The sequence below is a fragment of the Coenobita brevimanus genome, chromosome 3, assembly GCF_032717465.1.
Source record: "Coenobita brevimanus isolate Jiangsu-jjx chromosome 3, ASM3271746v2, whole genome shotgun sequence".
Taxonomy (NCBI): Eukaryota; Metazoa; Arthropoda; class Malacostraca; order Decapoda; family Coenobitidae; genus Coenobita; species Coenobita brevimanus.
The window spans coordinates 1738475-1764257 of NC_136956.1; the positions used below are offsets into that span (position 1 = coordinate 1738475).

At 44.9% G+C, this 25783-nt stretch overlaps 1 protein-coding gene and 1 non-coding gene across 3 annotated transcripts in view; one reads left to right on the top strand and one right to left on the bottom strand.

Annotated features, from left to right (window-relative positions):
• Cdc27 (cell division cycle protein 27) overlaps positions 1-25783 on the bottom strand; it is a 32334-nt gene that overhangs the window by 5979 nt on the left and 572 nt on the right. The window contains exons 2-11 of one of the 2 annotated variants that reach the window (XM_080267698.1): positions 20410-20485; positions 16144-16291; positions 12612-13215; positions 10036-10269; positions 5806-5973; positions 5223-5424; positions 4375-4555; positions 3788-3890; positions 1243-1356; positions 609-736 (exon numbers count right to left, since the gene is read on the bottom strand). In XM_080267698.1, the coding sequence (XP_080123824.1) occupies positions 609-736; positions 1243-1356; positions 3788-3890; positions 4375-4555; positions 5223-5424; positions 5806-5973; positions 10036-10269; positions 12612-13215; positions 16144-16291; positions 20410-20485 (1958 nt within the window). Of the gene's footprint in view, positions 1-608; positions 737-1242; positions 1357-3787; positions 3900-4374; positions 4556-5222; positions 5425-5805; positions 5974-10035; positions 10270-12611; positions 13216-16143; positions 16292-20409; positions 20486-25783 lie in introns of both variants that reach the window. The other variant, XM_080267693.1, reaches the window with a different exon arrangement.
• Positions 2547-2665, top strand: LOC145394459 (5S ribosomal RNA). Its single transcript, XR_013896425.1, has one exon. It is a non-coding gene; the product is annotated as a 5S ribosomal RNA (ribosomal RNA).

Genomic DNA, 25783 nt, shown 5'->3' on the forward strand with positions numbered 1-25783 from the left:
CAGAAGCCTTAGAAGCGAGACTAAAAGGGTAAGTATGTTTTTTTGACTGCAGGCACTGTGATCACTGGCCTCCAATGCTTCCCCACTAAACCCATGTTAAATCAGCATCATCTTCCTTCACCTTTACCATTCTTTTTCTGTGTCTGTCCTTCTCTCTTCATATTTCTCATCATCCACTCATTTGATCTAGCGGTGTCTACTTCTTTCTTCACCTTTATCATTCTTTTTCTTTGTTTGTCCTCCTCTCTTCCTATTTCTCCCATCTTTCCTGTCACTTTTTATTACTCTTCTTTCCTTTTTGGAATGTCTTACATTGAGTGATAAGCTAAATGGTTTCCTGTATGCCAGGAAACCATTTACAATGCTGGGTGGTAACCATATAACCAACCCATACGTGTTCCCTACGTGTCAACAAGTGGGTTGGCGGAGGGTTAGTGCCTCTTCCTGTAAAACAACTAACTCAAAGACAAACGGCCACCCCTTATGGGATTATGGCGTCTGGCTACAGAGAGACAAAGGGACAATTGTTGGATAAATCAGTAAGCAGTGGGTGTTCCCTTGTAACCCCAATGCATACCGAATCGTGCCTGTGTTGTTTAGTGACTCACCAAGCGTTGTAGTGCCGGGGGTCTATCCTGACAGCGCTGCGGTAACAACTTAAGGCGTTGTCCAGCTCCTCAGTGGCGATATGCTCGTGACCCAGTAACGTGTAGGCGTAGGCGAAGTTCGGGTCAACCTGTGAGTGGCAGAATGGAAAGCAAATTAGGTACTTCAGTCCTAGCGAGGGTGCCAGAGATCGAGCAGCATGGAGAGCCATCATTAGGCATGTTGGAGCCCTTATAAACAATACTAAACGGCAGTAATGTGTGGGAATAGGCAAACTTCGAGTCAACCTTGAATGGTGGCGAGGAAATGGGTGTGCAAGTGGCAGCATGGAAAGGATTACATTAAGTACTTCAGTCCTAGGGAGGCTGCCAGAGATCAAGCAGCATGGAGAGCTGTAATTAGGCGTGTTAAGCCATAATAAACACCTGTACTCTGACACACACACACACACACACACAGATGCTTTTATAATACAGATGTGTATATTCAATGTAATTATCTGGCCTCTCCCCTACCCCTCAAAAACACTCTCTCTCTCTCTCACACCCACTATCCCCTCCCCTCCCCCTCTCTCTCTCTCTCTCACACCCACTATCCCCTCCCCTCCCCCTCTCTCTCTCTCTTTCTCTCACTCACCTGTATGGCCCTGGAGAAGAAGCGTATGGCCGCCTCATGCTCCTTCTGCAGGGAGAAACAGTTACCCGTCGCACACCAGGCCTGTGGACACTCCCGATCCTCCTCCACCAGCTCCTGCAGGGGGAAAGACAGCTCCATGAATGCTAAGAGAAGATTTTTTTTTTTTAATGCAAGGAAGAAGGAACCAAAGGCCAGGAGCCCACAAACCGCTCCCTCCAAGAAAAAACAAAAATAATATCGAAGAGAGCCAAATTCAAGATCCGTTCGTTTTGAGATGCCTGGACACACTGCGTTTGGAAGACTGGAGATCATAGGAAGTAGGAAATACAGACAGAGGGAGACAGTTCCAGAGCTGACCTGTTGCATGTGTGCTGGCTAATAAAAAGACTTGGATAAAAGTACTACAGAGATGGAATGACTCCTTGGAAAAAAGGTGGGATTTGCTTAGCATACTGGGAGAGAAAAAGAAATACTGAGTGACGTGGAGGGACAGGTTGACGAATGAAGAAGTGAAGGAACATTGTGGGGTAGATGTGGATGTGGTTGAGAAGATTAGGAGAAATACACTGAGGTGGTTTGGACATGTGGAGAGAATGGAGAATGAAAGACTGACTAAGAGGGGTGTGTGTAGGTGAGGTGGAGGGAGGGAGAGGGAGGGGTAGACTGAGGATGAGGTGGAGGGAGGGAGAGGGAGGGGTAGACTGAGGATGAGGTGGAGGGATGGAGTTGAGAGGTATATGAGGGAGGGGGGGGTGAGTTGGGGGGAGGGTAGTCAAATGGTGGGTGACAGAGTGACTTGGAGGCGTTTTGTCTGCGGCCACCCTTTGCGGGATTAGGGCGTCGGGCTATAGATAGATAGATAGATAGACCAACTGAAATCACTGCACACTGTTTGAAGGGAAAGGTAATAAGAATGTGAGTACCAAAGGGCTATAATTACTAAGCTATAATGGAAATTTACTAGTAACAACTAAGACAGGGAAGGTGGCAACAGTACATGGAAAAAACTATATCTATTGCCAGACGCCATAATCCCGTAAGGGGTGGCCATTTGACTTTGAGTTAGTTGTTTTACGGGGAGGGGCACTAACCCTCCACCAACCCACTTGTTGACACGTAGGGACCACGTATGGTTTGGTTATATGGTGGATTTCTCATAATCATGTTCCCATCAGCAGTGCTCTTGTGAACAAACAGGTCTATCATTAAACCATACTTCTGGAATAGGAAAAACTATAGCCATATATATATATAGACACTGGATAAAGAACCATGACAGTACACACATCTGATAACCTATATTTTCCAACATGAATACCACGTTGAGTACACCGCTTCCCGTCCGATCAGCGAAGTTAAGCAACGTTGGGTCTGGTTAGTACTTGGATGGGTGACCGCCTGGGAACACCAGATGCTGTTGGCATCCCTACATGTCAAGTGGGGTTGGTGGAGGATTAGTGCCCCTCCCTGTAAAACAATTAACTCTAAGCCCTTGGCCACCCCGTTTGGGATACATGGCATCTGGCAATGAATGAATGAATCTGCTGGTTATGGCTGGATGACAGGTGTGGAAAGAGACTGCTGGGAAAGAATGGAGGAGTGTTTGTGAATCCCTTATGTGTTGGAGTGAACGTCACCATTCAACCAGCTTGTACAGAAGCAAAGCAACCTGCATGCTAAAAATAGTTCTGTAATAACTATGTATTTACATCTTGCAATATAAATTTAGGAACATATGATGTACTGCTATGCAAGTAGAGGTGCACATTTCTGGATATATTGCAGTGTAGTTCCTGACTGGACAGCTGGCAGGAAACATATCATGGGAGTCTATGAAGTATGCGACATGACAGTCACTTTGTTTGCATGAATTCAAATCCAGATATCCTTAACTGTTATCTCATACAAATAATGGCAAAGGAGGACAAATTTTAAGTCATGCTCAACCTATACACTTACTGTATCTTGCTTGTAATTGCATCCTGTTTATGCATTCTACCGTACTTTTTACCAACTCTGGTGCATAAATACATATTTCCTACACAAAAATAATAGTTTAGAATGGGTCTGCAAAGTGTCTGATTTATTAAACATGAAATATCTAAAGTCTGCAAGCTGTAAGCACTCACACATCGCATACTCGCCCAATCTAGTGACAGTCGTGGCATTCAAACTCCTGAACTGGGTTTCGCCAAGACAGATGCTCCAGAGGGTGTAGGTAGGTGAAGTGGAGGGAGGGGGAGACCAAGGATGAGGTAGAGGGATGGAGCTGAGAGATATATGAGGGAGGGAGGAGTAAGCTGGGGGGAGGGCAGTCAAATGGTGGGTGACAGAATGACTTGGAGACGTTTTGTCTGTGGCCACCCTTTGCGGCATTAGGGTGTCAGGCTATAGATAGATAGATAGAAAGAAGAATGACTGACGCTTAGGAGAGTCTGATGACCAAATATCGCTGCTGGATTCTTGGGTTTTATAGTACTGCCTTATGCGACATGGACGAGAGAGAGACACGAACGCTACGAGATGATGTCAGGGCGTCGTATACCTGAGCGAGTGCGGAGAGATGCACCTCCTTCTGCAGATGCCAGAGTGCGGTGCTGTAATACTCCATGAGGTGTAGGCGGTGCGGCTCTAACTCCCGCACGTCACTGAAAAACCTGTGGACATGAAACACCAGCTCCTTTATCACCATCATCATCATTACTGCCATCACCATCATTATCACCACCATCACCACCATCATAAACATCACCTACACCCTCACCATCTTCATCATCAGCATCACTATCATTATTACCACCATCATCATTAATAATATCACTACCATCACCATCACTATATAAAAGACACACACACACACACACACACACACACACACACACACACACACACACTTACAAACACAGGAAGCCAGACACAGACACAGACACACACCAACACCCACAACCACACCCAGACACCCACACACACACACACACACACACCCACATCCACACACACACACACACACACACACACACACACAGACACACACACACACACACACACACACTGACAAACACAGGAAACCAGACAGACACACACACACACACACCCACACCTACATCCAAACACCAACACACACACACGTACTTGAGTGCCTGCTGGTAGTCGTTCATCTCGAAGTAAGCCTTGCCGACATGTGCCAGGACCCAGCCAGTGCGGTAGTGGTTGGAAGGCAGTGCGGTGAGCAACTCCACCGCGCGGCTGCAGTTGTATTGGCACAGCTGCTGGTACGCCCCCCCGATCTCGCGCAGCAGTGACATCAGGCCCTCTGCGTAGATAAACAGATAGATATATGGAAATGAGGGAGTAATGATAATAAGTAAAAATGGAGAGGGAGGGGGAGACCGAGGATGAGGTGGAGGGATGGAGTTGAGAGGGAAGTGAGTTGAGGGGAGGGCAGTCAAATGGTGCATGACTGAGCAACTTGGAGGCATTTTGTCTGTGGCCACCCTTTGCAGGACTAGGACGTTGGGCTATAGATAGATAGATAGATAGACAGATAAATAGACAGACAAACAGAAATATAGATAGATACGGTAAACTGATAGACAGATAGATTACTCACAGATAACGACACATAGACACAAACACTTCCCCAATCTCAAACAGCACACACACCCACACCCTGCCCCGCCCGCCCTCCTTCCCCGTAGACCGACCTGCGGAGTGTTTCTGTATCACACCCACACCCACACCCACACACCCTGCCCTACCCGCCCTCCTTCCCAGTGGACCGACCTGTGGAGTGTTTCTGTACCACACCCACACACCCTGCCCTGCCCGCCCTCCATCGCCGTGGCCCCACCTGCGGACTTTCTGTACCACACCCACACACCCTGCCCTGCCCGCCCTCCATCGCCGTGGCCCCACCTGCGGACTTTCTGTACCACACCCACACACCCTGCCCTGCCCGCCCTCCTTCCCCATGGACTGACCTGCGGAGTGCTTCTGTATGCTGAGTGCCTGCTGTGCCAAGCTCTGGGGCGTGGGGGGCTTCTCGGGAAAGATGGGTTTGTCTGTGGGTGATATGATGTCCTGGTTCTCGCTGCTCTTGTTCTTCTCGTTCAGCTCGGACAGGCTGGACTGGCTCTTGGAGGACCTCGTCTTGGCCTTCCTTGCTGGTGATTTGTTGTTCTCCTGCGGCAATAATAATACTGTAATAATAATAATAATAATAAAAAATAATAATACAAATAATAATAAAAATAATAAATAATAATAATAATAATAATAATCATCATCATCCTCTAGGGTAGGAAAGAAGGCCTGGATGATGATGATAATAATATTAATAATAATAATAATTACTCATTACCACCAATACCCTCATCATTCACACCTAGAAATCACCATCACCAATACTACCATCATCATCATCATCATCTACAAATAATTATCACCACTACCACCATCCACATCCAGAAGTTATCATCAGAGAGCGGGAGGAGAGGAGAGGAGAGGAGAGAAAGAGAGAGAGAGAGAGACAGAGAGAGAGAGAATCAAAACACTCGCCCTCACCTTGACGGAGTTGCTATTTCCGAAGAGCCTAGAGGACCTGCGCACATTGGGGTTGGTTTGGCCGCTAGGGGGACTCTGGTAGTTGCTGTTGTTACCCGCCGGCGCAAAGACGTTGGTGGCCGGCTTGTTGAGGGGCAGCGGAGAGTCCTTTGTTTTACGACACAATATCTGAAAGTTCAAGACGGTTTTTGGTGAGTGGTTGGAGGCTGTGATTTGTGTTTTTTGTTTAATTTTATAAAGGCTCCAATATATATTTTTTTTTATGCAAGAAGGAACCAAAGGCCGGAGCCCACTAACTGTTCCTTCCAAGAAAAAAACAAAAACAATATAAAAGAGAGCCAAATTCAAGATCCGTTCATATCGAGATTCCTGGACACACTGCATTTGAAAGACTGGAGATCATAGGAAGTAGGAAATACAGACAGAGATAGACAGTTCCAGAGTTGACCTGTTGCATAAATGAAGGAATGGGAGTAACGGTTAACTCTGGCATTAGAGAGCAGGACAGGAAAGTGATGAGAGTTTGTTGCTAGACGGGTGCTACGCGCTGGTCGTTGAGGTGGAGGGATGCACGCAGACAGTTCAGAGGATGCTGTGATCTGTCTTTTGTTTTGTATCATTTATTTATCTATCTATCTATTGCCAGACGCCTCAATCCCGTTTGGGGTGGCCACAAACAAATCGCCTCCAAGTTGCCCTGTCCCCCGCCATTTCACTGCCCTGCTCCCAACTCACACCCCCCTCTCTCATATACCTCTCCACCCCATCCCTCCATCTCATCCTCGGCCTCCCCCTCCCTCTTCCCGCCCTCCACCTCACTCACATACACTCTCTTCGTCAGTCTTTCACCCTCCATCCTCTCCACATGGCCAAACCACCTCAGTGTGTTCCTCATAACGCTTCCTCTCACATCCACATCAACACCACAACGCTCCTTTATATCCTCATTCGTGGAGATCATTTATAAAGGCGTCAATAATATCTTGGTCACCTAATGCAGGCTCTCCACGCTGCTCAATCTCTGGCAGCCTCCCTATTCAGTCCCTTATCCCTGAGGTCGCACTCTATGACCTCATCCCAGGTCCTTTCTGGTCTGCCTCTCGCAACCCCACCCTCGAGGTTCACACTTCTCACTTTTTGCACCAAACTGTCATCCCCCATCCTCTCCACATGCCCAAACCATCTCAGTCTACCCCTCCTCATCACAACACCAATACACTCCAGTCCCATCCTTCCTCCCAAACCATCTCAGTCTACCCCTCCTCATCACAACACCAATACACTCCAGTCCCATCCTTCCTCCCAAACCATCTCAATCTACCCCTCCTCATCACAACACCAATACACTCCAGTCCCATCCTTCCTCCCAACTCTTCAATTGTAACCTAGATTTGTGAGTCTTTCATTGTAAAACACTGTATCTGAAAGTCTGAGGCATTTTTGGTGAGTTGATGAATGTTGTGATCTGTGAGTCTATTTTCTACACACACTGCTGTCAGAGATCAAGCAGCATGGAGAGGTCCTATTAGGTAACCAAGACCAATGTATGGAGATGAAACAATTTAGGTCATTATTTTTTGCGTTAGGAGAAACACACTGAGGTGGTTTGGCCATGTGGAGAGGATGGAGTGTGAGAGACTGATGAGGAGAGTGTATGTGAGTGAGGTGGAGGGGGTGACCAAGGATGAGATGGAGGGATGGACTGGAGAGGTATACGAGACAAAGGGGCGTGATCTGGGAGCAGGGCAGTGAAATGACAGGGGACAGGGTGACATGGAGGCGATTTGCTTGTGTCCACCCCTTAAGGGATTAAGGCATTTGGCAATAGATAGACAGATAGACAGATTTTATGCACTTTGACAAGATATCCGAGAATAAAACACACACACTGGTCAAAATGAATGCTGAGATATGAGTCTATTGCTTTACAACACAATATCTGGGAATATGATGCTAATATGACACAATGAGGTCAGATTAGATGCTGTGTGTGTGTGTGTGTGTGTGTGTGTGTGTGTGAGACTATCTGGGAATATTATTACACTGAGGTTAGAAAGAATGCTGATAGATTGTGTGTGTGTGTGTGTGTGTGTGTGTGTGTGTGTGTGTGTGTGTGTGTGACTATCTGGGAATATAATACACTGAGGTTAGAAAGAATGCTGATAGATTGTGTGTGTGTGTGTGTGTGTGTGTGTGTGTGTGTGTGTGACTATCTGGGAATATAATACACTGAGGTTAGAAAGAATGCTGATAGATTGTGTGTGTGTGTGTGTGTGTGTGTGTGTGTGTGTGTACATTACTGGTCTTGTTTTATGGCAAAATATTCTCACCACATACAGAAGCTTCCTAACACCTTTTCCTGTGTGACTTATTTTGCTTATTACACCTTAGTGTCCCTGTGTTACATAAATCCTACCAATATGGCCAAAGTCTATCTATCTATCTACCAACTGTCAGCCACTTAATCCTGTACGGGGTGGCCACAAACAAATCGCCTCCATGTCGCCCTGTCCCCCGCGATTTCACTGCCCTGCTCCCGGCTCACACACCCCTCTCTCATATACCTCTCCACCCCATCCCTCCATCTCATCCTCAGCCTCCCCCTCCACCTCACTCACATACACTCTCCTCATCAGTCTCTCACTCTCCATCCTCTCCGCATGGCCAAACCACCTCAGTGTGTTTCTCCTAACGCTTCCTATCACATAATAACAGACAACGGAATATTAACCAAGTCATATTAAAAAATAAATCACTAAGGAAGAGGCGTTAGGGAGCTTCCATACCTGGTGAAAATTCGAGCCATAGGGTGGTATTCTGGTGTGGTTAGGAAGTGTAGTAACACCTCTTCCTAAGTGGTTTATTTCCGATTCTGCTGTGTTACTATATTCTTGTGTGAAGCTTACTAACACCTCTTCCTAAGTGGTTTATTTCTGATTCTGCTGTGTTACTATATTCTCACACGAAGCTTACTAACGCCTCTTCCTAAGTGGTTTATTTCTGATTCTGCTCTGTTACTATATTCTCGTGTGTTACTCATGCAATTTATGTCCACGTTAAAAAGATATGTGGCAGAAATGAGGATGTTAATGGGTAGTTTCAAAAATAAATCACTAAGGAAGAGGTGTTAGGGAGCTTCCTTAACCGAGAAGAATGCAAACCCTCTTCCTTACTGGTTTCTGATTCTGCTGCATTACTAGGTTTTTGTGTGTTGAAAATAACATAAGAAGTAAAAATGGAGAGGGAGGGGTAGACCGAGGATGAGGTGGAGGGATGGAGTTGAGAGGTATATGAGGGAGGGGTAGACTGAGGATGAGGTGGAGGGATGGAGTTGAGAGGTATATGAGGAAGGGGTAGACCGAGGATGAGGTGGAGGGAGGATGAGGGAGGGAGTAGACTGAGATGAGGTGGAAATATGAGGAGGGGTAGACTGAGGATGAGGTGGAGGGATGGAGTTGAGAGGTATATGAGGGAGAGGTAGACCGAGGATGAGGTGGAGGGATGGAGTTGAGAGGTATATGAGGGAGGGGTAGACCGAGGATGAGGTGGAGGGATGGAGTTGAGAGGTATATGAGGGAGGGGTAGACCGAGGATGAGGTGGAGGGATGGAGTTGAGAGGTATATGAGGGAGGGGGGAGTGAGTTGGGGGGGGAAGGGCAGTCAAATGGTGGGTGACAGGGCGACTTGGAGGCGTTTTGTCTGTGGCCACCCTTTGCGGGATTAGGGCGTCAAGCTATAGATAGATAGATAGAAAAATGAAGATGTTAATGGGAAGTCTGGAAAATAAACAGCTATGGAAGAGGTGTTAGGGAGCTTTAACTGTCAAGAATATAGGCCAGTAACACCCTATTACTTTGGTGTTGGGTTCTGAATCGAGCTGGGAGAGGGAGAGCGGGGATGGGGTGAGGAAAATAAACAGCTACGGAAGAGGCGTTAGGGAGCTGTCAGTCATACACACTTACCCTTTTACTGAGAGGCGGAGGAACTTTGGTGTTGGGAGAGGGAGAGCGGGGATGAGGTGAGGAAAATAAACAGCAACGGAAGAGGTGTTCGGGAGCTTTAACTGTCGAGAATCCAGGCCAGTGACTTACCCTTTTACTGAGAGGCGGAGGAACTTTGGTGTGGGTTCTGAATCGAGCTGGGAGAGGGGGGACGGGGTGAGGAAAATAAACAGCTATAAAAAATGTGTTAGGGAACTTTAACTGTCGAGAATCCAGGCCAGTGACTTACCCTTTTACTGAGAGGCGGAGGAACTTTGGTGTTGGGTTCTGAATCGAGCTGCGAGAGGGAGAGCGGGGATGGGGTGAGGAAGGCCACGGAGCTGTTCAACGAGGAGTGGTCGGTGTCGGCGACGGGGCTGATGGCGTCCAGGGGCAGCACACCAAAGCTGGGGGTGAGCGGGCTGAGCGAGAGTGGCCCACTCATGACACTGCGCAGCCTCACCAGCTTCTTCTTCTTTGGCGCCTGTGCAGCGAGTCCTTATTAGTTGCATTCTCTGTCTATCTATCTATCAATTAGTTATATTCTCTCTCTATTACAGTTATATTCTCTATATCTATCTATCTATCTATTACATTTATATTCTCTCTATCTATCTATCCATCTATCTATTAGTTATATTCCCTCTATCTATCTATTACAGTTATATTCTCTCTATCTATCTATCAATCTATCACCAGCTTCTTCTTCTTTGGCGCCTGTGCAGCGAGTCCTTATTAGTTGCATTCTCTGTCTATCTATCTATCTATCAATTAGTTATATTCTCTCTATTACAGTTATATTCTCTCTATCTATCTATTACATTTATATTCTCCCTCTCTATCTATCTATCTATTACAGTTATATTCTCTCTATCTATCTATCTATCTATTACATTTATATTCTCTCTATCTATCTATCTATCTATTACATTTATATTCTGTCTATCTATCTATCTATTACATTTATATTCTCTGTCTATCTATCGATCTATTAGTTATATTCTATCTATCTATCTATCACCAGCTTCTTCTTCTTTGGCGCCTGTGCAGTGAGTCCTTATTAGTTGCATTCTCTGTCTATCTCTATCTATCAATTAATTATATTCTTTCTCTATTACAGTTATATTCTCTCTATCTATCTATCTATTATATTTATATTCTCTCTCTGTCTATCGATCCATTACAGTTATATTCTCTCTATCTATCACCAGCTTCTTCTTCTTAGGGCCTGTGCAGCGAGTTTTTATTACAGGAAGCGTTAGGAGAAACACACTGAGGTGGTTTGGCAATGTGGAGAGGGTGGAGAGAGAGAGACTGATGAGGAGAGTGTATGTGAGTGAGGTGGAGTGGGAGAGAGGTAGGGGGAGGCCAAGGATGAGATGGAGGGATGGAGTGGAGAGGTATATGAGAGAGGGGGGTGTGAACTGGGAGCAGGGCAGTGAAATGGCGGGGGACAGGGCAACATGGAGGCAATTTGTTTGTGGCCACCCCTTACGGGATTAAGGTGTCTGGCAATAGATAGATAGATGGATATTCTCCCTATCTATCTACAGCCAGACACCTCAATCCCATAAGGGGTGTCCACAAACAAATCACCTCCATGTCACCCTGTCCCCTGCCACTTCACTCCCCTCCCCCCAACTTCCACCCCCCTCTCTCTCATACACCTCTCTACTCCATCCCTCCATCTCATCCTCGGTCTCCCCCTCCACTTCTTTTTTTTTTTAATCTTTTCGCAATTAATCCCTCAACCCTTTCACTCGATTTTTTTTTTTTTAGTTTAGTCTCACTCTCTTTGGACAATTTTATTCAACTTGCAACAGACGAGTGGAAATGTTGGGAGAGAGAGAGAGAGAAAAAGGCAGCCACACCCTACTCATACACTCCTCACAAAGGTCACACACTCCTCACAAAGGTCAATACACTCCTCACAAAGGTCAATACACTCCTCACAAAGGTCATACACTCCTCACAAAGGTCATACACTCCTCACAAAGGTCACACACTCCTCACAAAGGTCATACACTCCTCACACACTCATTCAACACATCTATCCACTTTCTCACACACTCACTCCACTTTCTCACACACTCATTCAACACATCTATCCACTTTCTCACACACTCACTCCACTCTCTAACACACTCATTCAACATATCTATCCACTTTCCCACACACTCATTCAACATATCTATCCACTCTCTAACACACTCATTCAACATATCTATCCACTTTCCCACACACTCATTCAACATATCTATCCACTCTCTAACACACTCATTCAACATATCTATCCACTTTCCCACACACTCATTCAACATATCTATCCACTCTCTAACACACTCATTCAACATATCTATCCACTTTCTCACACACTCATTCAACATATCTATCCACTTTCCCACACACTCATTCAACATATCTATCCACTTTCTCACACACTCATTCAACACATCTATCCACTTTCTCACACACTCATTCAACACATCTATCCACTTTCCCACACACTCATTCAACACATCTATCCACTTTCTCACACACTCATTCAACATATCTATCCACTTTCTCACACACTCATTCAACACATCTATCCACTTTCTCACACACTCACTCCACTTTCTCACACACTCACTCAACGTATCTATCCACTTTCTCACACACTCACTCAACATATCTATCCACACTCTCACACACTCACTCAACACATCGATCCACTTTCTCACACACTCACTCCACTTTCTCACACATTCAACAGATCCATCCACCCTCTTCCACGCGCACCATGTCTCGTCTCACCGTCTACTTGCGTCCGCTGGCTGTATTTACCTGCAGTATGCCGTCGCCAGTGTCGGCCAAGGACCGGTCGAGGGCTGGGGTTAGTGTGATGGCCACGGGGGTGTTGAGGGAGGTGAGGGGGATGGGGGTGCTGGAGGGGGTCTGTCCACTGGGAGTGAGGTTGTTGGGGGTGTGGTGCAGTGGGGTGAGGGAGGGGGTCTGCTGTTGCTGCTGCTGCTGCTGCTGAGTACTGTCCTGCTGCGTGTTGGTGGTGACGCTGTTGAGGGCATTATTGGTAACCACAGGATCGCTGACCACTGTCCCAGCTGGCGTGGCACTGTTTACCAGCGTCAGGACCGTGTTGCCGTGACAGCCAGACAGCGAGTCCAGGGCATCCAAACGGAAAATTTTAGCCGGATCCAATTTGTCGCCCTGGTCGCACAGCGCCACGAACGACTGCCACAGGAACGGATTGAGCTTGAGGGAGCGTTTGAAGGCCTCCGCCGCCCTGGCCATCCGCTCCGTCCGGGCACATATCCGGCCCAGCAGCTGCAGGGCAAAGCACGCCAGGTCACCGTACTCGGAGTTCAGCTCGTCTATCGTCTTGGGGTGCAACACACTACCACCCGTCAGAACCGTCTCTGCCTCCTCCAGTCTGAAAACGTAAACGAGACAATTTACTCCGCCTCCTCCAGTCTGAAAACGTAAACGAGACAATTTACTCCGCCTCCTCCAGTCTGAAAACGTAAACAAGACAATTCACTCCGCCTCCTCCAGTCTGAAAACGTAAACAAGACAATTTACTCCGCCTCCTCCAGTCTGAAAACATCTATCTATCTATAGCCCGACGCCCTAATCCCGCAAAGGGTGGCCGCAGACAAAACACCTCCAAGTCGCTCTGTCACCCACCATTTGACTGCCCTTCCCCCAACTCACTCCCCCCTCCTCCCTCCCTCATATACCTCTCAACTCCATCCCTCCACCTCATCCTCGGTCTACCCCTCCCTCAAGACAATTCACTCTGCCTCCTCCAGTCTGAAAATGACCCACCATTTGACTGCCCTCCCCCCAACTCACCCCCCCCTCTCTCCCTCCCTCATATACCTCTCAACTCCATCCCTCCACCTCATCCTCGGTCTACCCCTCCCTCAAGACAATTCACTCTGCCTCCTCCAGTCTGAAAATGTAAACAAGATATTTTCCTCGTACCTACGATTCTGCGTCTCTACTTCCGATATCTATTTTCGTATTTTTTATCTATCGGTGTAAACATAATTACTTCTATCTATCTATTTATCTGTATAACCTCTACTGCTATCTACTCATCTATTCTTTATCTATCTACTCACCTATTCTTATCTATCTATTGCTATCTACTCATCTATTCTTTATCTATCTAGTGCTATCTACTCATCAATTCTTTATCTATCTACATACTATCCATCTATTCTTTATCTATCTACTGCTATCTACTCATCTATTCTTTATCTATCTACTGCTATCTACTCATCTATTCTTTATCTATCTACTGCTATCTATCTATTCTTTATCTATCTACTGCTATCTACTCCTCAATTCTTTATCTATCTACATACTATCTATCTATTCTTATCTGTCTACTGCTATCTACTCATCTATTCTTTATCTACCTACTGCTATCTACTCATCTATTCTTTATCTATCTACTGCTATCTACTCATCTATTCTTTATCTATCTATTGCTATAGTCTCACCAATCTAAAACCAAGGTTTGGGTGGAGTCCAGCCGGGGATTTCCCGGCGTACAGCGTTGCCTTGTTTCCTATACTCTGATTGGGTAGTGGCTGACCTGACACCGTTAGAGTTCGTCCGCTCACACCTCGCCACCTGGCCTGACATGACTTCACCCACTTCTGTGTGTGTGTGTGTGTGTTTTTGGGTGTGTGTGTGTTTTTTTTGTGTGTGTAAAGACAAACTAATTTAAGTTATAAATATAATTTAAGTTACCGGTATATATATAACAAAGTGAACAGTGGAAGCACGTGACAGAAGCTTAATCTCCCTCCAATGGATTAACTCCCAGTATGGGCCTGGATGTTGCCGCTCGTGAGTGTTTTAACTTATTTATTTCTATTAAGAAAATAGCGTATGTTCTACTGATTCCTTCAAATTATATTATAAACGTAATTGTTACATTACTTACCCAACTTAGAACTACCGTGAAAGTCGGTAAAAGTAACTACATTTTTTTCAGCACCACTGTAAAATATGTATGCCACGTTTCTTTATTGATGTACAAGAGCCATATGCATTACAAGTTTACCTTCCTTTGATATGCTAGAATACTTACGTTTATATTGTATTAGTATGTGTGTACCCTTCTGTGATGCCTATTACATATATAACAGAATCTACTCATCGCTCGTTTAGGAAGTATGGCATGGCTGCACCCAGCGCGAGACCCCACCCAAACCTTGGTTTTAGATTGGTGAGACTATATCTACTCCTCAATTCTCTATCTATCTATTGCTATCTACTCCTCAATTATTTATTTATCTACTCAATTCTTTATCTATCTACATACTATCTATCTATTCTTTATCTATCTATTGCTATCTACTCACCTATTCTTTATCTATCTATTGCTATCTACTCACCTATTCTTTATCTATCTATTGCTATCTACTCATCTATTCTTTATCTATCTACTGCTATCTACTCACCTATTCTTTATCTATCTACTGCTATCTACTCACCTATTCTTTATCTATCTACTCCTCTATTCTTTATCTATCAACTGCTATCTACTCCTCTATTCTTTATCTATCTACATAGTATCTATCTATTCTTTATCTATCCACTGCTATCTATCTATTCTTTATCTATCTACTGCTATCTACTCATCTATTCTTTATCTATCTACTGCTATCTATCTATTCTTTATCTATCAACTGCTATCTACTCATCTATTCTTTATCTAACTCTCCTGTCTATCTATCTAATTACTGTCTATCTGCCCCTGATACCAAGTTAATAAATCCCCTTCTAATCTACCTTTGCTGTAAGCCCCCTTTTTAAAATTCTCTCTACTATTACTACAACTACTACTACTACTATATCCATCTACCTATTTATCTACCCTATGAGGACAGAAGAGACTGAAGAGGAGAGAGAGGAGGAAAATATTGGAGAGAAGAGGAGAATATTGGAGAGAAAATGGAAATGATTTAAAGAGAGGGGAGATGGAAGAAGTCAGGTACCTGTACTTAGAGAGAGAGAGAGAGAGAGAGAGACTGAATATTGGAGAGGGGAGAGAAAGAGAGAAAATACTGGAGAGGAGAGAGAAAATATTGGAGAGAAAGAGAGAAAGTATTGGAGAGGAGTAAGAAAAAGATAATGCTGGAGAGGAGAAAGAGAGAAAACATTGGAAAAGAGAGAGAAAGAAAGAAAATATTGGAGAGGAGAGAGAGAGAAAATATTGGAGAGGAGAGAGAGAGAGAAAATATTGGAGAGGAGAGAGAGAGAGAGAGAAAATACAAGACAGACAAACAAAAAAGACTGGAGAGAGAGAGAGAGAGAGAGAGAGAGAGATCCACACACTCACTTTGCCAGGTCGTAGCAGCAGCGTGCCATGAGGAAGCGCAGCTGTGGGGTCCGTGTGCCGCGAGCCCTAAGGAGAGAGTACGCGCGGCCTGGCTTCCCCGAGCGGTAATACGACGTCGCCACCAGGTGCAGGGCCTCGTCTGAATCCACTGGGGGGGGGGACAACAAACATTATCCATATCATATATTATCATTTTTTTTTTTATTATCATTCTACGTCCTTAATGTATCCATCCATCCATCCATCATCCAATCCTGTGTTGCCCCATGAGGAGCGTAGGAGCCTGGGGCTAGGCAAGTTGGTCCTGATATTTAAAATGAGAGTGACCAGCCTCACTCATCCCTGAGTGGCATTACGTGAGCAATAAACCCCAACCATCCCTTGGATATAAACCTTCACCGGCTCAATCCAATTGGAGTGCCTTAATTGCCCACTAAACCACCAGGTGCCATAATTTGGTTATATGGTTACCACCCAGCATAGTAAATGGTTTCCTGGTGTACAGGAAACCATTTGGCTTGTCACTCAGTGTAGAGTCACCCACAGGCAGAAGGAAGAGGAAAGAATGAAGGAAAGAAAGACAGAAGAGGGAGTGTAAAGTCACTCACAGGCAGAAGGAAGAGGAAAGAATGAAGGAAAGAAAGACAGAAGAGGGAGTGTAAAGTCACCCACAGGCAGAAGGAAGAGGAAAGAATGAAGGAAAGAAAGACAGAAGAGGGAGTGTAAAGTCACCCACAGGCAGAAGGAAGAGGAAAGAATGAAGGAAAGAAAGACAGAAGAGGGAGTGTAAAGTCACCCACAGGCAGAAGGAAGAGGAAAGAATGAAGGAAAGAAAGACAGAAGAGGGAGTGTAAAGTCACCCACAGGCAGAAGGAAGAGGAAAGAATGAAGGAAAGAAAGACAGAAGAGGGAGTGTAAAGTCACCCACAGGCAGAAGGAAGAGGAAAGAATGAAGGAAAGAAAGACAGAAGAGGGAGTGTAAAGTCACCCACAGGCAGAAGGAAGAGGAAAGAATGAAGGAAAGAAAGACAGAAGAGGGAGTGTAAAGTCACCCACAGGCAGAAGGAAGAGGAAAGAATGAAGGAAAGAAAGACAGAAGAGGGAGTGTAAAGTCACCCACAGGCAGAAGGAAGAGGAAAGAATGAAGGAAAGAAAGACAGAAGAGGGAGTGTAAAGTCACCCACAGGCAGAAGGAAGAGGAAAGAATGAAGGAAAGAAAGACAGAAGAGGGAGTGTAAAGTCACCCACAGGCAGAAGGAAGAGGAAAGAATGAAGGAAAGAAAGACAGAAGAGGGAGTGTAAAGTCACCCACAGGCAGAAGGAAGAGGAAAGAATGAAGGAAAGAAAGACAGAAGAGGGAGTGTAAAGTCACCCACAGGCAGAAGGAAAAGGAAAGAATGAAGGAAAGAAAGACAGAAGAGGGAGTGTAAAGTCACCCACAGGCAGAAGGAAGAGGAAAGAATGAAGGAAAGAAAGACAGAAGAGGGAGTGTAAAGTCACCCACAGGCAGAAGGAAAAGGAAAGAATGAAGGAAAGAAAGACAGAAGAGGGAGTGTAAAGTCACCCACAGGCAGAAGGAAGAGGAAAGAATGAAGGAAAGAAAGACAGAAGATTTATATCCCTACGTGTAACATTTTGGAAATGTACTTCTTTCTTTCTTTCTCTTTATTTTTTTCCCCTATATGCCTACTTGTGAATGTTTGGAAATGTAGCGTATTTTTCCCCCATCCTATACTCCTACTTGTGAAATTTTGGAAATGCCCTACTTCTTTCTTCTTCTTTTTTGTCCTATTTCCGAACTTTTGATTTTTTTTTTTTTTAATAGTCTGATTTCCCTGCATATAAATTTTTAGATGCATATATTTTTTTTTTTTTTTTTGGCATTTAAGTTAGTTTTTTATTTACAAGTTAATTTTTTACAGTCCTACTTCCCACCTTGTGAATTTTTGAAGACCCATTTCCTTCTTTCTTTCTTTTTAGCAACTAGATTACTCATTTTTTTACAATCTATTTCTCCCATCTTTCCTGTCACTTCTTATTGCTTTTCTTTCCTTTACAGGTGGCTTTACACTAAGTGACAAGCCAAATGGTTTCCTGTAAGCCAAGAAACCATTTACAACGCTGGGTGGTAACCATATAACCAAACCATACGTGCTCCCTACGTGTCAACAAGTGGGTTGGTGGAGGGTTGGTGTCCCTCCCTGTAAAACAACTAACTCAAAGTCAAATGGCCACCCATTATGGGATTATGGCGTCTGGCAATAGATAGATAGACAGACAATATAGAGCTTACTAAGACCTAATGACAATAATATCATCATTTTGGGAGACCATTTGCTGTTTTTTTTTTAAATCTAAAATTTAATACAGAGTGGAGGTGGACAGAGGGAGGGGGAGACCAAGGATGAGATGGAGTGACTGAGTAGAAAGGTATATGAGAGAGGGGGGTGTTAGTTGGGGAGAGTGAGAGAGTAACTAGGAGTGTATGTCAGTGAGGTGGAGGTGGCAGAGAGGGAGGGGGAGACCAAGGATGAGATGGAGGGACCGGTATATGGAAGAAGGGGGTGTGAGTTGGGGGGGTAGCGCAGCAAAATGGCAGGGGACTGGGCGACATGGAGGCAGTTTGTTTGTGGCCACCCCTTCTGGGATTAAGGCATCTGGCTATAGATAGATAGATAGACAGATAGAGTAAAAAGAGCACAGCTACAAAGAGGTGCTGAGGAAAGGATGTAGAGCCGTAGTATTGTCTTATTCTGTCACAGTTACAAAGAGGTATTGAAGAAAGGATGTAGAGCCGTAGTATTGTCTTATTCTGTCACAGTTACAAGGAGGTGCTGAGGAAAGGATGTAGAGCCGTAGTATTGTCTTATTCTGCCACTGAGCTACGTGAAATAATCTGTAAAAGGACAAAACTCTGGGGTAAGTAATGGTAAAAGAACTATGATTTTCACCCCAAACTTCACCCTGGAAAGACAGGCTGACAAATGAGGATATAAAGGAGCGTTGTGGTGTGGATGTGGATGTGATAGGAAGCGTTAGGAGGAACACACTGAGGTGGTTTGGCCATGTGGAGAGGATGGAGGGTGAGAGACTGACAAGGAAAGTGTATGTGAGTGAGGTGGAGGCGGGGAGAGGGAGGGGGAGGCCAAGGATGAGATGGAGGGATGGGGTGGAGAGGTATATGAGACAGGGGGGTGTGAGTTGGGAGCAGGGCAGTGAAATGGCGGGGGACAGGGCGATGTGGAGGCGATTTGTTTGTGGCCACCCCGCACGGGATTGAGGCGTCTGGCAATGGATAGATAGATAGACAGATAGACTTCACCCTACAGCTGTTAAGTTCAACCGTTACCGTTTTCTCTTATGATTGGTGGACACTTGTAATCTGGTGTATGGATTTATTTCTAATTAGTTCGTTTTTTCTTCCTCTGTTCATCTTCTGTAACAATAAATAAATTAATAAAAATAAGTTTGTGGTAGGTGGGGGCGCTCACCATCCACTCACTGGCTATAGTGTGCATTGGGTGTCTGCCCTTTCCTCCCTTCCTTCCTTCCTTCCTCTTCTGTCTTTCCTTCATTCTTTCCTCTTCCTTCTGCCTGCAGGTAACCTTACACTCCCCCTTCTGTCTTTCTTTCCTTCATTCTTTCCTCTTCCTTCAGTCTACAGGTGACTCTACACTGAGTGACAAGCCAAATGGTTTCCTGTACACCAGGAAACCATTTACTATGCTGGGAGGTAACCATATAACTAAATTATGGCGCCTGGTGGTTTAGTGGGTAATTAAGGCGCTCGAATCGGATTGAGCCGGTGAAGGTTTATATCCAAGGGATGGTTGGGGTTTATTGCTCACGTAATGCCACTCAGGGATGAGTGAGGCTGGTCACTCATCTTTAATGCCAGGACCAACTTGCCTAGCCACGGGCTCCTACGCTCCTCATGGGGCAACGTAGGATTGGATGATGGATGGATGAATAAAGAAGTAGAGTACAAGAGGGGATATCTTAACTTCCACCAAGATGGAGGGGGAGGGATGGGGAGACCAAGGATGAGATGGAGGGATGGATTAGAGAGGTATACAAGAGATGGGGGTGTGAGTTGGAGGGGGGCAGGGAGGGCAGCAAAACAGCAGGGGACAGGGTGACATGAAAGCAATTTGTTTGTGGTCACCCCTTACAGGATTAAGACATATGACTATAGATAGACAGATAGATTGATTGAAAGACAGACAGATAGAGAGACAAGAGGGAATGACCATCAGCAGCTCTTACCTTCCGCCAGGAGACGCTCGGCCAAGAATGTGGCGTCCAGGTAGGCGTAGTGATTCAGGCAGTGCCATATTGCCGCCTGGAGGTGGGAGGAAGAAATATCATTATACAGTATTATTATTATCAGTCAGAGCCAGGATTCTGGGGGCCTGAATGGTGAGCGAATGGAAGCGTGTCCCACTGGACTGGGCACATTTGGGCTGTCTGGACATTGCTACTCCTCACCCTGCCCTAGGGTGGGAAAGGAGGTCCAGATGATGATGATAAATTAACTGTTATTATTATAATTATTATTATTACTAGTAGTAGTAGTAGTAGCAGTAATAATAGTAGTACGATGGTGGTGGTGGTAGTAGTAATAGTATTTTCTGTATTATATACCAAAACCATATTACTGTCTGCAGGGAAAAACATACTGTACTGGTATATTACTCCCCACCCCTTCCATTTCACTGCCCTCACTCCAGCTCACACACCCCTCTCTCATATACCTTTCCACTCCATCCCTCAATCTCATCCTTGCCTTCGCACTCCCTCTTCCCCCTCCACCTCACTCACATACACTCTCCTCGTCAGTCTCTTGTTCTCCATCCTCTCCACATGGCCAAACCACCTCAGTGTGTTTCTCCTAACTCTTCCTATCACATCCACATCCACACCACAATGCTCCTTTACTTCCTCATTTGTCAGTCTGTCTCTCCATGTGACTCCACAGGCTCCTCTTAAATAACTCATTTCCACTGCTCTCACTCTTGACTTGTGTCCCTCCAACAAGGTCCTAGCTTCATTTCCATAAGTTAGAGTTGGTATCACAATACTGTCATGTAGTAACTTTTTCACTTCCATGCTCACTTCCCTGTTTCAAATCACTACTTTCAAGGAACCAGCAACCTTTCTTCCTTGTTGTACCCTTTCAAGCACTTCACCCTCCAAACTTCCATCCTTACTCATCACACTACCCAAGTGCTTAAACGTACTCACATTTTCCAATTCCTCACCATCCAACCTCACTGTACATTCACTGACTTCACCTCTCTCAAAGACCATAACTACTCTTCCTCACATTCACCTTTAGATTCTGTTTCTTACACACTCTCCCAAACTCATCCACCAAGCCTTGCAGCTCCCCTTCATCTTCACTTAACAACACAGTATCATCTGCAAACAACAGCACAGGGAGTTTCCAAACACTGCCCTCTCTCACTAGGGCCACTCCAACATCCACTGCCCTACCTTGAAACTGCCTAAGTCATTTTTTGGCAATTTCTTAATGCTTGCCTAGATCAATTTTTCACCACATGGTGCACCTATTGGTATTGCTGCCTTTGCCAGGTCTAGGGTGTGAGTGGTCTAAAATGCACCTCAAGTTTCTGCCCAAGTCATTGAAAATTAGGAAAATGGGACAGTTTTTATTTGATTTCCTGAAAAGTAGAAAAAGTAACTTAGGCAGTTTGGACATGTGGAGAGAATGGAGAATGAAAGACTGACTAAGAGGGTGTATGTAGGTGAGGTGGAGGGAGGGAGAGGGAGGGGTAGACCGAGGATGAGGTGGAGGGATGGAGTTGAGAGGTATATGAGGGAGGGGGGGGTGAGTTGGGGGGAGGGTAGTCAAATGGTGGGTGACAGAGTGACTTGGAGGTGTTTTGTCTGCGGCCACCCTTTGCGGGATTAGGGCGTCGGGCTATAGATAGATGGATAGATAGTTTCTTTATGAGGGTGACGATATATCTCTTTTATCATCCCATCCATATAATGGATGAACAACCATGGAGACATGACACATCCCTGTTTCAATCCAACCCTCAAACAGAAAAAGTCACTCACTTCAATATCCACACGCACTGCAGCCTTCGCACCATCGTACATACTCTTCACAGCATTCAACAACTTCCCATCTACTCCATATATTCTTAACACTTTCCACAATCCTTGTCTATCCACCCTGTCATATGTTTTCTCCAAATCCATGAAGGCTGCATACAACTTCTTTCCCTTCCCTAGAAACTTTTCCACTAAAGATCTAAGAATGAATATCTGATCTACACAACCTCTTCCCTTCCTAAAGCCTCCCTGTTCTTCTCCAACTAATTTCTCTGTTCTTTCTCTAACTCTGTCTATAAGTATCCTACCATACACTTTTCCTATTATACTAAGAAGACAAATGCCCCTATGATTACCACACACTTCTTTTTCCCCTTTTCCTTTGTACATGGGAATAATTATACCTGACTTCCAATCCTCCGGGACTCTACCTTCCTCCCAGGCCAATCTGCACATCTTCCACATCCATTCTACTACTATCTCTCCCCCATGCTTCAGCATTTCACCACACACTCCATCAATTCCTGGGGCTTTCCCCGATTTAACTTTCTTCATTGCTTCCACAACTTCTATCCTACTGATTTCTTCCTGTCTTCTCAATCTCCCTCATTCTCCCAGCCATTCCCCAGCCACTTATACTCGCATTACTTCCATCCTCTACGTTCAACAATTCCTTAAAGTGTTCTCTCCATCTGCTCACTTTTTCTCCCTTCTCCACTAGTAATCTACCATGTTTATCTTTCACTCCCCTGCTAACTTCACTTCCACCCTGTCTTACTCTTTTCACCTCTTTCCAGAACATTTTCTTACAGTCCCTCCACTTTACACTCAAATTCCTTCCAAATTCCTCATCCACCCTCTTCTTACTACTCTTTTCCTCTCTCTCTTCCTCTCTACATATACTGGTAACTCTCTTCTGTCTCCCAACTTCCTCTACATCCCTATTTCTCATCCACTCACTATATGCTTTCTTCTTTTGTGCCACAGCCTCTCTCACCTCTTCAGTCCACCTTGCTGTTCCTTGCACCCCCTTTCGTCTTCTCTTCACCCCACACACCACATCACATGCTGCACATATTTCTTCTGTGAATATCTTGCACACACATTCCACATCCCCCATCTGCTCCAATCCATATTTACCCAATTGCTCCTGTTCTCTCTTATAACCTGCCCTTTTTCCATCCTCTTGAAACCTTTCTATCCTCCTCCTATGGACTACTTCCTTTCCTTCCCTCCTTCTTTTCCTTCACTGCACTTGAACCTCGGCTTTCACCACCACCAAATGGTCATCAGAAAGTCCACTCCCCCAACCTCTATATGCTCTTACATCCATTACACACCTTCTTAGTCTATCATTGACACACACATAATCATTACACACCTTCTCAGTCTATCATTGACACACATATAATCAATCATTGCCTTCTGTTCATTCAGTTCATCAACTATAACAATAAAATAAAATAAATAAGAAGAATAAATGAATAATAAAACAAATAAACTACATACATAACTAAAAATCCTGTCAACACTGCATTCCTATCCGAAATTTGGAAATACCACCAAACCGTCCTCATATTTAAGTGGTAATGTGCTGCCTCTGAACCCATTTGTGTCGTCCTGCATACTAAATACAGGAGAGTGTTTATCATTCTTTTTCTGTGCCTGCCCTCCTCTCTTCCTACTTCTCCCATCTTTCCTGTCACTTCTTATTGCTTTTCTTTCCTTTACAGGTGGCTTTACATTGAGTGACAAGCCAAATGGTTTCCTGTATGCCAAGAAACCATTTACAACGCTGCGTGGTAACCATATAACCAACCCATACGTGCTCCCTACGTGTCAACAAGTGGGTTGGTGGAGGGTTAGTGCCCCTCCCCGTAAAACAACTAACTCAAAGACAAACGGCCACCCCTTACGGGATTATGGTGTCTGGCAATAGATAGACAGATAGACAAGTTTTAACTTAATAGATAGAATAGACAGATAGATGACCAAGACATCTTTTTGGACTCACTTTAAACTACTGAACACTTAAGGGGAAAGGAAAAAAAGGCTTTGTGCAAGAACGAATATATTAGCTAATTATAGTAATACTAATAGAGGCCGAGGATGAGATGGAGGGATGGGGTGGAGAGGTATATGAGAGAGGGGGGTGTGAGTTGGGAGCAGGGCAGTGAAATGGCGGGGGACAGGGCGACTTAGAGGTGATTTGTTTGTGGCCACCCCAAACGGGATTGAGGCGTCTGGCAATAGATAGGTAGATAGATAATAGATGCTTATGTAATAGTAATAGTAACAGACAACCATTAAAGTAATAATAATAGTAATATAATAGTGAACAACTGAAAGTAATAGTCACAGAAACCAAGTACAGGTATACCCCAGTTTAACGATGCAACTGGCTAAGTAAAAATCCATCGTTAGGCAGAGTATCGTATCGTGGGGTAGATTTAACGTGTAAAGTATAGGGATTCCGATGCATTTTTACGCCTTGGGTTCCCCCCCCCCCAACCAAGTCCTATCTATCTTTCTATCTATTGCCAGACGCCTCAATCCCGTTTGGGGTGGCCACAAACAAATCACCTCCAAGTCGCCCTGTCCCCTGCCATTTCACTGCCCTGCTCCCAACTCACACCCCCCTCTCTCATATACCTCTCCACCCCAAGTCCTAAACCCATCCAAATAAGTCCAAGTTTAAAGCCACTCTAAATGGCCTAATGGCTGTCAAAGAAGGTAATCTAAGCCTAACACCTGTAAATAACTCACTAAAACCAACAACTAAAATCTGAAAACTGTCAAATATGTCCGGAAAAAATCAAACTTAGTAAACTGTACCCCAAAATGACAATGTTCACCCGACCTATGGATAAAAGACATTAATCTAAGTCCAAAAACTGTTTATGAATCAACCTAAACACACAATTTTAGTCTAAAATATCATCAAAATCACTAAAAAAAAAAAAGGAATTATATCGGCGTCTGTGGCCATTATCAGGCAGGGTATGATGGTATTTCTACCCCCATCGCTAAGCTGGGGTATTGCAAATCAGGGTATACCCGTAATAGACACCACATCTGCCCCAAACATTAACACGTCTCACCTTCCTCACCCAATTATCATCCCCCATCCTCTCCACGTGCCCAAACCATCTCAATATACCTCTCCGCATCACAACACCAATACACTTCAGTCCCATTCCACCTCTCAACTCTTCCATCATAAACCCAGCCCCCCCAGGCCTTGCACACAGGTACGCACTGCATATCAACCTAATCATTGTCATTTCCATACATCAGAGCCAGCAAATATCCTCTTCCTTTACTACCCAGGTCTCACTACCATACAGCATTACACTCCTAACACATGCTGCATACAAAGACCCCTTAGCACGTAGGCAGAGTCCTCTCAATGTCAGGAGAGGCAACAGCTCCCTGAACTTCTTCCAACCACTCCTCACTCTAGCCACAGAGCTGCTCCAGCCCCACCTCCAGCACACAACATGTCTCCCAAATAACAAAACTCTTCCACACACTCAAGAGACTAAATTAAACTGAC